This window comes from Tachysurus fulvidraco, chromosome 10 (assembly GCF_022655615.1).
Source record: "Tachysurus fulvidraco isolate hzauxx_2018 chromosome 10, HZAU_PFXX_2.0, whole genome shotgun sequence".
NCBI lineage: Eukaryota > Metazoa > Chordata > Actinopteri > Siluriformes > Bagridae > Tachysurus > Tachysurus fulvidraco.
Window position 1 is genome coordinate 4,932,906 of NC_062527.1, and position 14,946 is coordinate 4,947,851.

General features: G+C 41.0%; 1 protein-coding gene across 1 annotated transcript; it reads right to left on the bottom strand.

Moving 5' to 3' along the window:
* Positions 1–4,372: 4,372 nt before the first annotated feature.
* caprin2 (caprin family member 2) lies at positions 4,373–12,028 on the bottom strand. Its single transcript, XM_027163770.2, has 20 exons — positions 11,871–12,028; positions 11,115–11,358; positions 10,953–11,015; positions 10,785–10,871; positions 10,472–10,707; positions 10,301–10,383; positions 9,640–9,756; positions 9,515–9,552; positions 9,104–9,364; positions 8,981–9,022; positions 8,764–8,898; positions 7,460–7,550; positions 7,328–7,377; positions 7,129–7,242; positions 6,478–6,603; positions 6,224–6,395; positions 5,916–6,101; positions 5,625–5,722; positions 5,443–5,509; positions 4,373–5,365 (listed from the first exon to the last, which is right to left on the bottom strand). Exons 1-20 carry the CDS (start codon positions 11,993–11,995, stop codon positions 4,815–4,817), a joined length of 2,886 nt encoding a protein of 961 aa, XP_027019571.2. The 5' UTR covers positions 11,996–12,028; the 3' UTR covers positions 4,373–4,814.
* Between the last annotated feature and the right edge of the window lie 2,918 nt (positions 12,029–14,946).

The window sequence follows — 14,946 nt, forward strand, 5'->3', positions numbered from 1 at the left end:
TTATTAAGTGACAAAAGGTGAAGTTAAGATTTGCTCAGTTTTAGCTTTCACATTTGGAAATAAAGCACAGAAAATGTGATAAAATTGCAGGGTTTTTTGTTTTGTTTACAGCTCCAAACAGGAATGAAGGAATAATGACCACAGGGCAGTGTGGCTAAACACACAAACACAAGAAACGTTCATTTCTCTGCTGATTACCGGGTTGTGTGATCAGGCCGGTTGATTACAGTGTGTGAAACCAGCCATTAAAAGTTTAACGATGCAATGCAGGCCAGCTCTGCGTTGAGAAGACTGCTGAAATGTTAAATGTTAAAATTACATTCCCCATCCAATATTTCCTGCATCTCATAGATTATATGTTATCTGTTTTTTGCCAAATGCTGTAGAGAATTCACACACCACACACTTCACACACTGCTCCAAGGAATGTGTATAGGATGTGTATAATGCATATAGAGTGTCTAAAGTGTGTTTAGAGTATATATAGTATATATAATGCATGTAGTGTGTGTGTATAGGGTATATAGTGTGTAAAGTGTATAGAGTGTGTGAAGAGTATCTCTAGCGTATGTATAATGAATATAGAGTGTGCTTAGAGTACATCGAGTATGCGTTGTGCAAATAATTGTGTTAAGTGTGTGGAGAGAGAGAGAGAGAGAGAGAGAGAGAGAGAGAGAGAGAGAGAGAGAGAGAGAGAGAGAGAGAGAGTGTGTGTGTGTGTGTGTGTGCTGAATAAAAGTTCTGGACCATTTCTACATGATAAACTTACAGCTCTAATGTGCCAGCCTGCTCCTGAAACACACACAGACACACTCTCACACATGCACATGCACACACATGCACACACACCTTCTAAGGGCTGTGACAGATTTAGCCACCACCAGGCCACTCATGTTACATAAGACACCCCGAACACAGGCCTGTAATCTAAAAGAAGCCTCTGTAAGTGTGAAGTTTCAAGAATGTCTTAGAGGCGACACATCGGGACATGAACGAGAACGACAAAATTCTTCAGCAGTAGGAGATGCCTTTGTGTATAATTCACTGCCTCACCCGTCCTCAGGTGGCACAGTGGGTCACGACTCAAGGTCACTGCCTCACAGCTCCAGGGTCCCCGGATCAACACCGAGATCAGATTGGGTTCCTTAGCCACATAGGTTTCTTTCCAGCTCTCAGCTTGTCCTTCAAACACACACATAGAAACAATTTAACCATTCAAGGTACTTAGAGAACGTTGGAAGAAACCAGTACAGACCCATCACATGTTTATGATGCTCCAAAAGTCTCAGTGTTACGTCGTAGTGCACATGTTCTCCTGTTTTGGAATCTCATCCCTGAATTCTTATTCATTCAGTACTGATTTAAAAAATTCTACACAAGTAAACAAAGCTCTTTCAGCTGTTGCTCCATAATACATTACTGACAAAGCTTACTCTTCTTCTAGAAAGAGCTAAGATCTTCTAACTTACTTCTATCTGTTTGGTCTCGAGCTTTAGCTTTGGTTCAGTCCTAAACTCTTTCAACAACAATTTCCCCTTTCATCTGAGGTCTGCACCACACTATAAATGTGCTTTAAAAATAAAATTGAACTTGACTAGAAATGGAAAATTTCTGTACAGGCTTCTTCCTGCTCCATTACACCACATACACATGTTCTCCATCCTTATAGACATAAGTAGTGTAGAAGGAGTTTATAAGCAAACGGTGAACTGCACATGTTTTTCCATGTCCCATTAGCCCTCTCACTGAGCTGCTAGCCCAGCCAGGCAAATGCAATGAAATACATTCCTTATTCAGACATGATATTTATCAAGGAGTTGGTTTTGGCCTTCGACTGAACAGCGGCACAAGTAAAACCCTGAATGGCATACGGGTCAGCTGACTCGACCAACTGTGCTGCTTTCCGTAACGTCCATGTGAGAAAAGAGACTGTCCAGGTGTCAAAGAGAAAAGGCAAAGACTCTTACAGGAATAAACTAACAGCTGGCCAAAGGAACTGTTAACAAAAATACAAAACTCACAGGAACGTAAAATATCACTGGTCTGGAAAGGAAATCCAGGGTAAAATCACACACTGGGCATTTCCTTGTTTTTAAATTGATCATTTGAACAGCACTAAATTTGTTCAAAAGCAGGAATAAATTTGATTGCTGTTAGAATAATCTCCACTCTTCTCTCTGGAAATCGGTGATCATTCAGACACAAGAACATTAGTGAGCTCAGACACTGTTGTTGTAAGAGTGAGGAGGCCTCGGGTGCAGGCGGTGTTCAGTGGGGTTGAGTCAGAGTCAGGGCTCTGTGCAGGATACTCTAGTATTTCCACTTAACACACCATGTCTTCATGGAGCTCTGTGGCTTGTGCACAGGGGCATTGTCATGAGTCTTTTAGTTCCGGTGAAGTTACAGCATACAGAGACATTGACACAACAATGTGCTTCCAAAATTGTGTTAATAGTTTAGGGAAGAATCACATGCAGGTGTGATGGTCAGGGGTGCACATACTTTTGCCGTTATAATGTATATCTCTACCAGACATACTGTAAATAGCAACAGTCATTAATTTATCTGTTATTATCTAATAAACTTGAAAGATGTTGCTAAAATAAATGATTGCTCTTGCTCATTCTTCACTTTCTCTTTCTTTTCCCCTACCTTATGTATTTATCAAGCATGCAGTGACATGATGTGGATCTCAGAAGCAGCTCGGATTCCTGGTGGTTGATCCTACTGACCACAGCATGCATCACCAAAGTGCCAAGTCATGTGCGAACCGGAACACATCCAATTATGAGTCACTAAAATGAGACGGTTTGAACTAACCGCATGATCAACATGAGCAAAAAGTTTTTTGTACAGTAAAATCGATGGAGAAAACATCTGGAGAAAATCATCAAATGTTATGATGACACTCTACTAAGACGGTGCCTCAAAGACTTAAACATCATTAAGGAAGGAAATAATAGGATAATAAATGTGGGTGTAAAAACCGGGAGCTGGTCTTTCCAGACATGTTGGACCAATTGACTGGTTTTATTGCTAGAGAAGAAATGGACCATTTGGTGCTAAAACAAAACTATTCTATGGAAACCTACCCTGTTAATGCATAAGCATACAAATGGTTTTATTCTGTTTAAGTTTTAACCAAGTTATGCGTTTTCAGGTTGAGCCTGGTGGATTAATGATTAGCAAGTTTGCACATATCTCCAAGCTTTGGGGTTTGATTCCAGGCTATGTTCTGTGTCTGTGTGGAGTTTTCATGTTCTCCCTGTGCTTCAGGGGTTTCTAGGTTCTCCAGTTTCCACCACCATTCCACTAATGTGTGTTGTGTTCTGACTGCCATTTCTAAATTGTGCGCTGTGATGTGTTGCCACCCCATCCTGGGTGTCCACCACTTTATACCCACAGGCCCCAGGGATAGACTATGGACTCCATGTAGTGCTACAGTACACAGATTAGCCTTTTCTTTACTGACTAAAGATGATCCAACAAAAAGTTGTTTAACTTTCCATCTCTAGATGCAAACAAATGCCTGAAAACTATGAATTAAACTGTAAATTCTTCCTGTAACTGGCTACACGTGTTCTGGTAAACACCACCAGTGAGGATTTATCTGATCGACATGAACAGATGGGATGCTAATGACTGAAGAACATCTGTGGAGATGTACTACTGGGATACTTGTTCCTTTGATGAGAATATTGAACAGATTCTTAAATTATCCTCCTCATATTCATACGTGCTGTGCAACAAAAAGAAAACACTGGCTGGCTTGCGACAGCATATTTAAGCAACAGCTTGGATTTTCACATGAACAAGTCAAGAGATTTTAAACTTTACACAACTCTAGTTCACAGCAGCAGAGCAATTATGCTTTTTTTTTTTTACTCTGGGTCTTGTACACACAGGGCAAATTTATGACTAATTAGAACCAATGTACACTTGTTACACACATCCCTAATATGTTGTCTTTAAATCTGACAACAGGTACTATAGTTCATACAGTTAATCTGTGCAGAAATCTGTAAATACCCTGGAGTTGTGCATTCAGGCATTTTCACACTGTCTGAGATAGTTTGTGTTCTTTAAATTCTAGTCCTCTCTGGTGCCCCAACTCGATCAAAGTAACTACTAAAGACTGCAGGTCCACTCCTAGGTGAATTCTTTAAATCAAGCTGGAACATGAACAATACTGTGACAAACATTTCCTGAACTAGAACTGATTGTTAAGACCTTATTTTTTTTAATTGGACAATTGTTTGATGCTGCTGCCCCCTGGTGGAATTATTCACTCGAGCTGAAAATCCTAAATTAATAAACTTTTAGGATGATTATTTACACAAAGGTAACAAAGAATCTCTAAATCAGGAAACAGTGAATTTGCACATCTTTTATTCAGGCACAAAGAGGGACCCATTCGGTTAGTTTGCCTGATTGGCAATCAGCATTCAAATCATTCACAACAGTCACAGTGTCACCTTTTAAAGTGCTCATTGTGTCAAGTATTCAGATTAATCTACATTCATACAAGCGATTCAAGTGCTCAGTAACCAGAAAGAAAAGGCACAGTTAGCAGACATGGCTTCACAACATGGTATGGCTCTGAAAAAAAGCCAGCATCTAAATTAAGGGTGTCTGCTAATTCTGAGGCAGGTTAGTCCGTGTGGATTTCCAACTTGCAGACAAATGTCACCACATCTACTTTATGCTACTTTTTTTTTTATTGTACTTTGTGCAATAAAGTGCCGTGAGTGATTTAACAGGCAAGCCAAAAGATCCAAATAAGCATCCCAGTGTACAGGAGAGTTTATATAAACTCAGTCCGGGTAGAGCAGGAAGCCTGAGAAGGTGCTGTACTTCCAGCTACTGCCGTAGATGGCGCCACGGTGGAGGCGCAGCCAGATGTGATCGCCAATGCGCAGAGGCAGCACGGCGTGGTTGCTGGCCGTCTCGTGGTCGGGTGCGCCGTCGTTGGCGTATGCCGAAGCCACGACCTCATCATTGCGCATCAGATTGATATAAAGCGGCACACTAATGGCCAGCTTAAGGATGTGGAAGAAGAAGACATATGTGCCTGCTGCCGGGCAGGAAAAGTGGCCAGAGGGTGCATCAAAAGCACCACCTAGATTGCTGTGGAGAAGATCGAAGGCGATGGGCTGATCCAGAGTACCCGGTGCCAAGTTCGTGGCACGGGCAGCTGAAAAGGCCACGCGAATTTGGGGGTACACATGCATCAGGGTGTGAGGAGGAGGAGGACCAGTGATGGGCGCACCAGACCCTGCGATGGTCAGAGAGTCACCATGAGCAGAGTCAATTATGTAGGTACCCTCACGGTCTGGGCTGCTCACCTGGGAAGAGTCGCTCCAACCTAATTTACACACAAATTACATTTTTAAACACTATTTAAACAAAAAGAGTGGAAGCCAAGAAACAAGTAACACGTACCAACTGAGCTGGTCCTCCGAGCTGCTGTGCCGCCGGTACGTTTAAGACCCAGCTGATACCCGTTTTCCTTTTAAAAAATATATATATATATAATAAATAAATTTAATCCGCCATCAAACTGCTCACTCCAGATTAAAAATGGCTGGGTGACTGAGGAAGACCTGAGAGATGCGATGTTTTACCTGGGAGTTGTACAGAACAGATCCAGGGTCACGTTGGGTCTGGGCAATATAACCTCCTCCTGGTGCACGTGCGTTTACTCTGTGCACCTCATAGCCACCTGGGAAACAAAAATACGTTGCAACCAAGTCACACAGGGAAATAAATCTTATACTTTATTACCCAAACCAACAGCCCCATCAACTACCGTTCCATCATTAAGAGAGTTTTTATAAATCAGCAGAAGAAATTATATGAGAGCCAGCGGTAAAGTCCAGAGGAACATAAAAGGAAAAAGTGGAGAAAGAAGATACCTCTGGAAGCCCCAGGTGAGCGGAATGAGGAGTGAGAGAGTCCTCTTGCACCATGTGTCATACCTCTGAGCGAACTGCGGGGGTAATAATGCTGCACCAGACTAGACTGGGGGGCAGAATACGGACCAGGAGATGAATAAACCTGACTGGTAGCGCTGATATCGCTTTCTGACATGTATGCACTCTCTGTGGGGAGAGGGAAAGAAAAAAAAAATCAAAATCTGCTTATACTTTCTACCCAGTGAACAAAAACTGGGAATTTTTCCCCCTCTCAAAGTTAGATCAAATGCACCGCCTTTTTTTTTTACCCATCTGCAAGTCGTCTTGCGGCAGGCTGAGCTCGGGTGGGGTCTGTGTGCTCACGGTGGAGTGTCTCAGTGTGCTTGCAGTACTGTAACTCAGACACACTGATCCTAAAAAGCCACTTTCCTCAGTTTTCTCCTCAGAGCTCCTGGTCATAGGAACCTTTTCGCTAAACACCTATACCACAGACACGGCGTTCAGTGTAGTGTTTAAACAAAGCCATTTCAAAACATGCACATGTTTAATACAGAACACTGACAGAGTGCAGGCTGCTGAAGGACGCGGTGCTGGTTGTGGGTATAGATCGTCTACTTGGTGGAGTGGTGAAAGTCTGTGCCAGAAGAGTCAGGGGAACTTCTCCATTAGAGAGTGGCTGCTTTTCTGTCTGTAATACACATGTTAAAAAAACATTTGTGCAATGTTGGAATGTCCAAATCCAAGTGTAAAATTACTATCACTTCATACAGGAAGCTTCCATGGCCCAAGAGAGCAAAACAAGTCGAGGGGCTTACTCTCATCATAGCAACATTAGCCAATCAAGAGCATCTGTGTGCTCATTTTCTATATTACTTGAATTATATTGATGGATTACATTTATCTTGGTTTTATATATAAAAATCAGATTGTAAGATTGGAAACACAAGAAGAACCCATCCTTTTCTGGGTATCTTTGGCATATTTCATCCTCACATTTTTAAAAGAAAAAAAGAGCAATACATAGTAAACGTGTGATTTGAGAGTCAATCTCAAAAGTTCTAGTAGCCTCCAGTCATAGTTTCCGCATAGTTTGGGTTTTTACAGTGAGCAACAATAAAAAAAGTTTTATAAGAAAGAAATAAGTTAGGAGGTACTTCATCCATCCTGACACAACAAGCTTGTTCTGTTCGCGTGCATTGTACAAGAGGCTCACATGTGGTCCATCTTCAGTGTGCAGCTTCTGGTCCGTGGTGTCTGTGAGCTGATTTCCATTAGCCAGAGGGCTTTGGGCATCTCCAGAATGCTGGTGACCATGAATGGGAGTTGACTGGCATGAATGAGAAAACAGACCAAAGATTCATGAATCCAATCCAAAAACAGAAATTTGGGAATGTGCGTTTTATGACACTTACATTCTGAGGTGGAGGCATGATGTCAGCTGGGGTCATCTGTTCTCTCTGAGCTGCAGAACAAACAAAACTTTATACAAGTTCTCCAAGGCCACAGCTGTCAGCTGCAACAGGTCTATTATACTATATTTGTACCATGTATCGAATTGAGGATTATACCAGGAGCTAGACCCAGCGCTCTGCTTTGGCTGTTTCCAGGCACAGCTTCTCCATCCAGCAAAGAGTCCTGATTTGGGGTGAGAGAGAGAGAAACAATTCTCTCTAGTATTTATTCATTCATCTTTTAGTAAAGCTTTGCTTCACAGCATACAGCAAAAACCATTTTAGAAGTGCTGGGTTAAAAATATTTAAAAGCAGTCATCCACCAGGGAAAAATTACTTACACTAAATATCCATTCCCTCTTAAGCACAGCTTAGCAAAGTCTATCAGGTGAGGCATTCCTTTTAACTTCTTTTAGCTATCTATGGAAACTGGGTATAATGCCCAAAACAAATTGTAACAAATGGTAAATTTGGGAAGTCTGGTTGCACTTTAGATGCTGTAACACTATAGGATATTGTTAAATTTCTCTCAGCCATCACTTCAGTGAAAGGGAGAGAAGAGTGATGTGATTTTACTCATTGATTCCAGACACTGGTGGAATTCTGAATGTAGAAGAAAAAATCTAGATGAATGCATGGGCAGCAGGGTGGCATTGCTGCTGCAGCACTGCCCTGTGGTGGTGTCCACTGCTTCTCTAATATGTAGCCAGGAATCCAGATGATTAGCAAAACCTGCTTGAAGACTAGACAAAATTTGGAGCAGAAGCACGTTGAACGTTTAGCATGTTATTGACCTACTAGCAAGAAGGGCAAAGGACTGCCAATTCCTACCAGGTTGTGCATCATTGTACAAAGTCATTGTTGAGATACAGCCTCACAGCCTGTTTGGCAGTGGCCCCATCAAAAAACAAAGGGGGGGGAATCCCCACTGTACTTCCAAATTAGACCCAAATTTTATCCGATGGTGGCGCTACAATGTTGGCTGCACTTGGCCCCAAATCGTTCCTTAGACTTTCCCCAGTCAGTATGCCAAACATTTTACCAGAAGGTTCTATGGGCTACAAAATACATGAGCAGCAATGGCACTTGTCCCCTAATTAATGTGAACACAGGCATACATTTTTAATAAGCATTTTATAATGAACTATTTTGTAGAAAATTCATTAATACTCCAAATAAATAAACCCAGGGCAAAGTGATGGCCTTAGGTAATTCTGCCTGAGGTTAAACCATAAACATCCAGAAGATGGTGATCTTCAAGCTAGTCCTTTTCAAGACAAGAAAATAAGCAAAATGAGAATAGGTGAGTCTAATGTGGAATTACTTACAAAACAAAAAAAATGCTAGTCATTAAATATAACAAAACTGGTATAACAGCATGTTGTGCTGCTCTGCACCTGAATAAAGCTGAAGGAGCCAGTTATCTGGTCCATCAGGTGGTCCAGCTGTTGTCTGCGCAACGCAGGATCCTTAGCCAGAGAGGATGGGGAGTTAAACACCTCCACAGTTCCAGCCCTCTTAACCTCGCCATCCTATTGTAATAGAGGATTATTGATTGGCGCGTGTGAGAAAAGGGCATTTAAATAAAAAAATAAATAGGAGAAACGTACTTACTGATTTAGAGCCTTGGCTTCCTTTATTTTTTATCTGCCGTTTCTTGAAACAGTAAAAAACAAGAAAAACGGTGTCATTATTTGATGAAGCAACCAAAAAGACATTTCAAAAGGCAAGGGCCACCTGTTTGCTCTCAGCAGGAGACTTCAGTGTGACCATGGATTTGGGTATGAATCCTGCTGGTCCTTTCCAAGCCTTCTGTAGCACCGGTTTGGAGGGCACTGCTGGATCAGAAAACTCCATATCCCAAGAGTCTGGTGGTTCATGTTCCTTCAGGGTTAAAAACTCAGACTTCCAGGTTGGTGACTGCACCTTCATCTCGTTGCTGTGTCCCAGCAAGGGCCTGGTGAGGTCGCGCTCCATTATGTAGCGTCTGTTTAAAAACTGGCATCATTCTAAAGTTACTGACACACTTCAGCTCAAAGAATAGAAATGTTAAATTTTTTATTTTATTTTTTAAAAACTCCGGCAATGATAAAGTTCCCAGCAGTAAGGTGAATAATCTTTAGGTTTGTTAACGTTAGTTGTTCTTACCTGCCGTGAAGCCACGTCAGACTTCAAACTGACCCCTGCTGCAAGGGAAAACACCAGATCACACAATAAGTCACATCAACATGTTCGCATGCTACTCTACCGATGTTTCCCCTCAGGAAGCTCACCCGGCAACACATCAGGAGTTTGCTCCTCGTTCTTCTTGGTATCTTTTTCAGGCTCTGGAATATGATCGAATAAACCAGAGTCCACCAGACTCAGAATCTTTTCCTTCAGACATTTATCTTGGAGAGAGAGGGAAAGAAAAAGAAAAAAAAGGAAACAAAAAACGTCATAAGCCGATGCGTTTTTAAAAAAAAAAAAAAAAAGCCATTTCTTTGTAAACAATATTTTCACTAACAATTTGAAGGACTTTTCAAGAATCAAACAAAGCAAAACCTTTTTTTTGGAATGCTATTTATGAAGCTTTTTTAAAATAAATAAATAAATAAATAAATAAATAAATAAATAAATAAATAAATAGAGCCAATGTTTCAGTGCACAGTTAGGACATGGTTGCAAACTTGGCCACTAATATCTAGGAGAGCCACAGAAATGAATAAAGACTCCAAGGAGAAGAGCAACATCTACACAAGTTCAGGATGGAGAAGTGGACAGAGATCACCCTTTCAACATCTCCAGGCTTGTTAGATGTTACACTTCAGTGCATTTCAGTAAATGCTGAGAATTTTCATGACAGGACTACTAATTGAAGGTTTAAATGAAATTACTACATTTTCAAGGTGGCAGCACATATGAACATTAAAAATGTAAAAAGTGTGAACACACAGGTTGAACCAGCAACTGGTTTGTCTTTGCCATCCAGTAGGTCCAAGTAAACAAATGAGGCCTGTTCCATCTGATCCTTTAATCTGAGAAGACAAGACAGACGTGGCTAGAACGTGTTTACAAATAACAGTCCATGCCATTCTTTATTTAGCCCAAAAAACATGTACAAACCTCACGTTCTCATCCCGCTTGCAAGCCAATAACAAAGCCAGGTTCAGCAGCTTATCCACTTCCTCCACAGACAGGAAGCGAGCATGTTCACACGTGCTGAAGGTTTTCCTGACATCGGGTCTCTGGAGGCTACAAAGGACGTACTGCACCTGCAGCATCATACTCAAACGCCTTTGTTCCTCCTCGGCCCTCTGGACCTGCTCATGCTGCATGGCCTTTCTCTGAACCTTCAACAGCTAACAGAGAGGGATATTAAAAATGCTGAACGGAAATTTTAAAAAAAATAAAAATTAGGAATGGGATCTGTTCTTACATCCTGAGTGAGCGCACAGAGGGTTTTCTGTAACTCTTTGGCGAACTTCAGGTTGTGAACCACTTCTTCATACCTCCCTACCGCATCCTGCAACAGGACAACTTTATAAACAGCCAAAAAAAATAAAAATTAATCTCAAATCAGTTAAAGAATTCTGAGAAAAATCACCATTTGGTCTTGATTCAGCTTTTCACCATTCTTCAGACGCATTTGGTAGCCTTCCAGCTTGAGCTGCACATGTTACCATGGAATTTTTCAACAAATGAACATTAATGTCTCTGGAAATTGACAGGTATTAAAGACTTTACGATGCACACAAAGCAAAGCTACCTTCTTTTTCTCAATGTTGCGGATCTTGTGCCTGAGGCAGATGAGCCCGTCCTCGATGTAGGTCTCATATCCGTGGTAGACGGTGGATGAGGGGTTCAGGGCGAACTGCAGGGCTGTAAGCGAGTGAGAAGAACCTGTGCCCGGGCTGCCATCTCGCCCGCCATCCCTTTCTTCCATCGACTCTGAGAGAGCCGTGGCATCTGAGGATTGAACCGTGAACAGCTGAACCATGGTCCGTGTCTCTCTAGAGTAGAAGAAAACATAAACTCCCATTGCATTTCAGAGACTATTCAACAAATACAAACTCAACAGTTTTAATTCTTCAGTTTCACTCTACACCGACACTCCATTCAGTGAAAACCCAGAGGCAGTCCCTTACATAAATAACGGCACCCACATCCCAAACTACACACAGACATACATCTCTTAGAAGGCACCCAATCTTTTAAAGCACAACTGCAGGTCACTTTACGTACGCCAGAGCTTGCACTTGCATTTAGTCAGTACATTTAGAAGAAGCGTGGCAGTGTGAGAGAGGAACTTTGTGTCTCTGACTAAGCAAATGTGTGCCAGGCTCCAGAATCATCCACATCAAACTGCAGCCAAACTCACTGCACAACAGACACCCAGTGCCACCGCCCAGTATGGAGGGGAAAACCCCATCTCTGTCTAGCGTTCTCTGCTGGAGATCATCATCAGCTGACTAATAACCTGAACAACATCACAAACCGAGCACAAATAAAAGCGTTCACTGACCTCATGCGTCTCTTCTGCTGTGAATGCAGCCGTTCAGGAAAAAGAATGAAATGAGAGGAGATGGGGAAAAGAGAGAAAGAGAGAGGCAGAAAGATACAGCAGTTGGTGAAAGGGAGGCCAGGCATAGGCTTTCGCTCACCTTTTTATGCACTCTCATCAAGGGAATCTCGGCAGCTGCGAGAGCAATCATGACGTCATAACGCTAATGGGTGCAAAAGGCGCGCTCGGTGAGTCGTATGGAGGGCCAAAATGGTCAAAAATGTTGCTTGGGCCGTTTGCGGTATAACGGAAATTTTCACACCAGGGATGTAACTGAATTGTGTTCTAAACAAGTTGGATTCAGTAACATCGCAGGAGCTAGAAAGTGCGAGTGGTTATCAGCACAGTTCTGATTCAACTGGAGGCACTATGTTCAATAACCAGATGTTCAGTTTATTCTGCTCCATTTGGGGGATTAGATCCCACACTCACTTTGAAGCTGACCAGATAGCTAAGATTGATTAGTACCTTTTTATGTGGAAAAAGTACTTCTGGTGATTGGAAATTCTGGAAATTGCCTTCTCCTTCAGAGGAGCTTTCTTATTTAAATCAAAAAAATTAAGGATACAATTTTCAGGATGACTTGGAGAAGAAGTCTGAATCGTGCCCAGATCGAAACGAAACAAAACGAAACAAAAATAACACACAGAGATAGCACCTCAATGTTTACTGAGACCAACCGAGAGTAAGTATACAGAATAAAAGTGTAGCATGTGGTTATCTATAAGCAAACAAAAGAAGTCAGCAGAAACAGACACGGAAAAGTGGTTCATGTTCATTGGTGAATTTGTTATGAAAAGTGTTATCTAAATTACGAAAGACTGTCACGGAGTGTCTGTGAAGAAAAAACAGAACAGAAAGAATCCTGTTTCTAGGTCAAAACAAAGGATATCACAGTCATAAGATGAGGTCATAAACAAATGGCATTAAACAGTCAGCCCAGTGCAGAGCGTGGCAAGATAAGATATAAAAGTATTGTTTGCCCTGTCTATAGATGCCATGTATTAACCGTAGAACACAGATAACTGTGGTTGTACTAAATTTAGACACTCTTATCAGCAGGCAATATCAGTATAATAGCATGATTGTTTTGTAAAACAGGTCTACAATCAAGAAAATAAGGGGTTGTGGCAGTGGTGCCCCTTATTTCTTTAAGAGGTGGCTCAAGTGGTTAAGCATCTAGGTTGTTGATCAGAAGGTCAGGGTGCAAGCCACAGCACTTGCCACTGTTGGGTAATTGAGCAAATCCCTTATCCCTTTCTGCTCCAGTAGTGCTGTATCATAGCTGCCCCTGCGTTCTGATCTCGAGCTCAGTTGGTGTATGCCAGCGGTATCCAATCTTATCCGGAAAGGGCCGGTGTGGGTGCAGGTTTTCATTCCAACCAAGCAGAAGCCACACCTGATTCCATCTGTTTAATCGGTTGTTCTTGGCTTTTAGTAGACTCCAGTGTGGCTTCTGCTGGGTTGGAATGAAAACCTGCACCCACACCGGCCCTTTCCGGATAAGATTGGACACCGCTGGTGTATGCAAAGAAAATAATTCCACTGTGCTGTAATGTATATGTGTCAATAATAAATAATGTGGCATCTATGCACCAATTTTATTCCTGATATGGACTAAATGACATTTTGGACACAATAAGGTCAATTTTATTATTATTATTATTATTATTATTATTATTATTATTATTATTATTACTTCACCGATAAAAATAGAGAAATTAATTTTGTAGAGGTGTCCATGTTTTTTTGTTTTTTTTTACATCGTTTCAGATCTACTGTATCATCCAGATGATTTGACACAAATCACCAACTACTGACTTTTCTAAGAGTCTGTCAGTAAATACCTGAGGTTATTATAATTACTCACAGCTAACTGCTTTAAACAATCTGCTGGAATAATGGTTGATATTGATCGATGGTTTCAATGCGTAACAAATTACCAATGCAGCAAAGTGTAGAGAGACAAAGAGATTTAAAATAGATAGACAGATAATTTGACAAAATGAAAAGAAAAGAGAAATTAGATTTAGTTTTAGAAGTATTACAAGAGCATTCAAGATGCCAGGTCACTGTTTGGTTAAAGAAGCTCTTATTAAGCACCTGAGATTGGGATCATTATTATATTATTTTAACCATGTATCCTGTGGTCATGGAAAAGATGTTACTGTGTTTTTCAGAAAAAGCAAATTATTGGCCTGTAACAAGCAAAGAAAACAATTCAGAGTGCTGAGATTCCTGAAATCACAAGATCTGCAAGGTATCTGATAACGTGAACTAAGAAATGTTTTTGGAAATAAATCTTGAATGGACGTGATCAAAGTTTAAAGAAAACACTTGAAGACAGAACATCTGTATTTAATAGTGAACATATGAGCATTTCCATATGAGAACTTACAGGATTTGGACTAAACAGCTTGGAGGCCAGTTGTTAGCAAAGCTAATTAGGGTTGATTTGATTTGCTACGGAGAGTAAAGATGGGACTGTAGAGCAATGGCAAATGGTCATGTGGCCTAATGAGTGCAGATTTTGTTATATTCAGGATAAGAAGACAAGCTCATAAAGTCATGCGCCAGTCAGTCAGAAGCAAGCCTCTGAAGGCAGTGTGATGATCTGAGGCTCAGAAACATTATACAGCAATATAGACAGTCAGCTGAGAACCTGATCAACTGAATCACAAGATCTTTTTTTTCTTCCATACCTGTATTCCAAGATGACAACAGCAAAATTCATCAGGATCAGAGAGCATGAGGAATGATTTTCAAGGACATTATTCATAATAACACTCTCCTTTTTTTTAATATAAGTTTATAATCACTCCCTTTTGAGTCTGGATCCTCTTAAGGTTTCTTTCTCTTTCATCTAAGGGAGTTTTTTCTCACCACAGTCACCTCAGGCTTGTTCATTGGGGATAAATACAAACACATTTAAATATTAATTTACTCTTAAATTCTTGTATGTTAAATTTTTTGTAATCATTTCTTATATTCTGTAAAGCTAAAGTTCTGTAAACGACGTCCATTGTTAAAAGCGCTT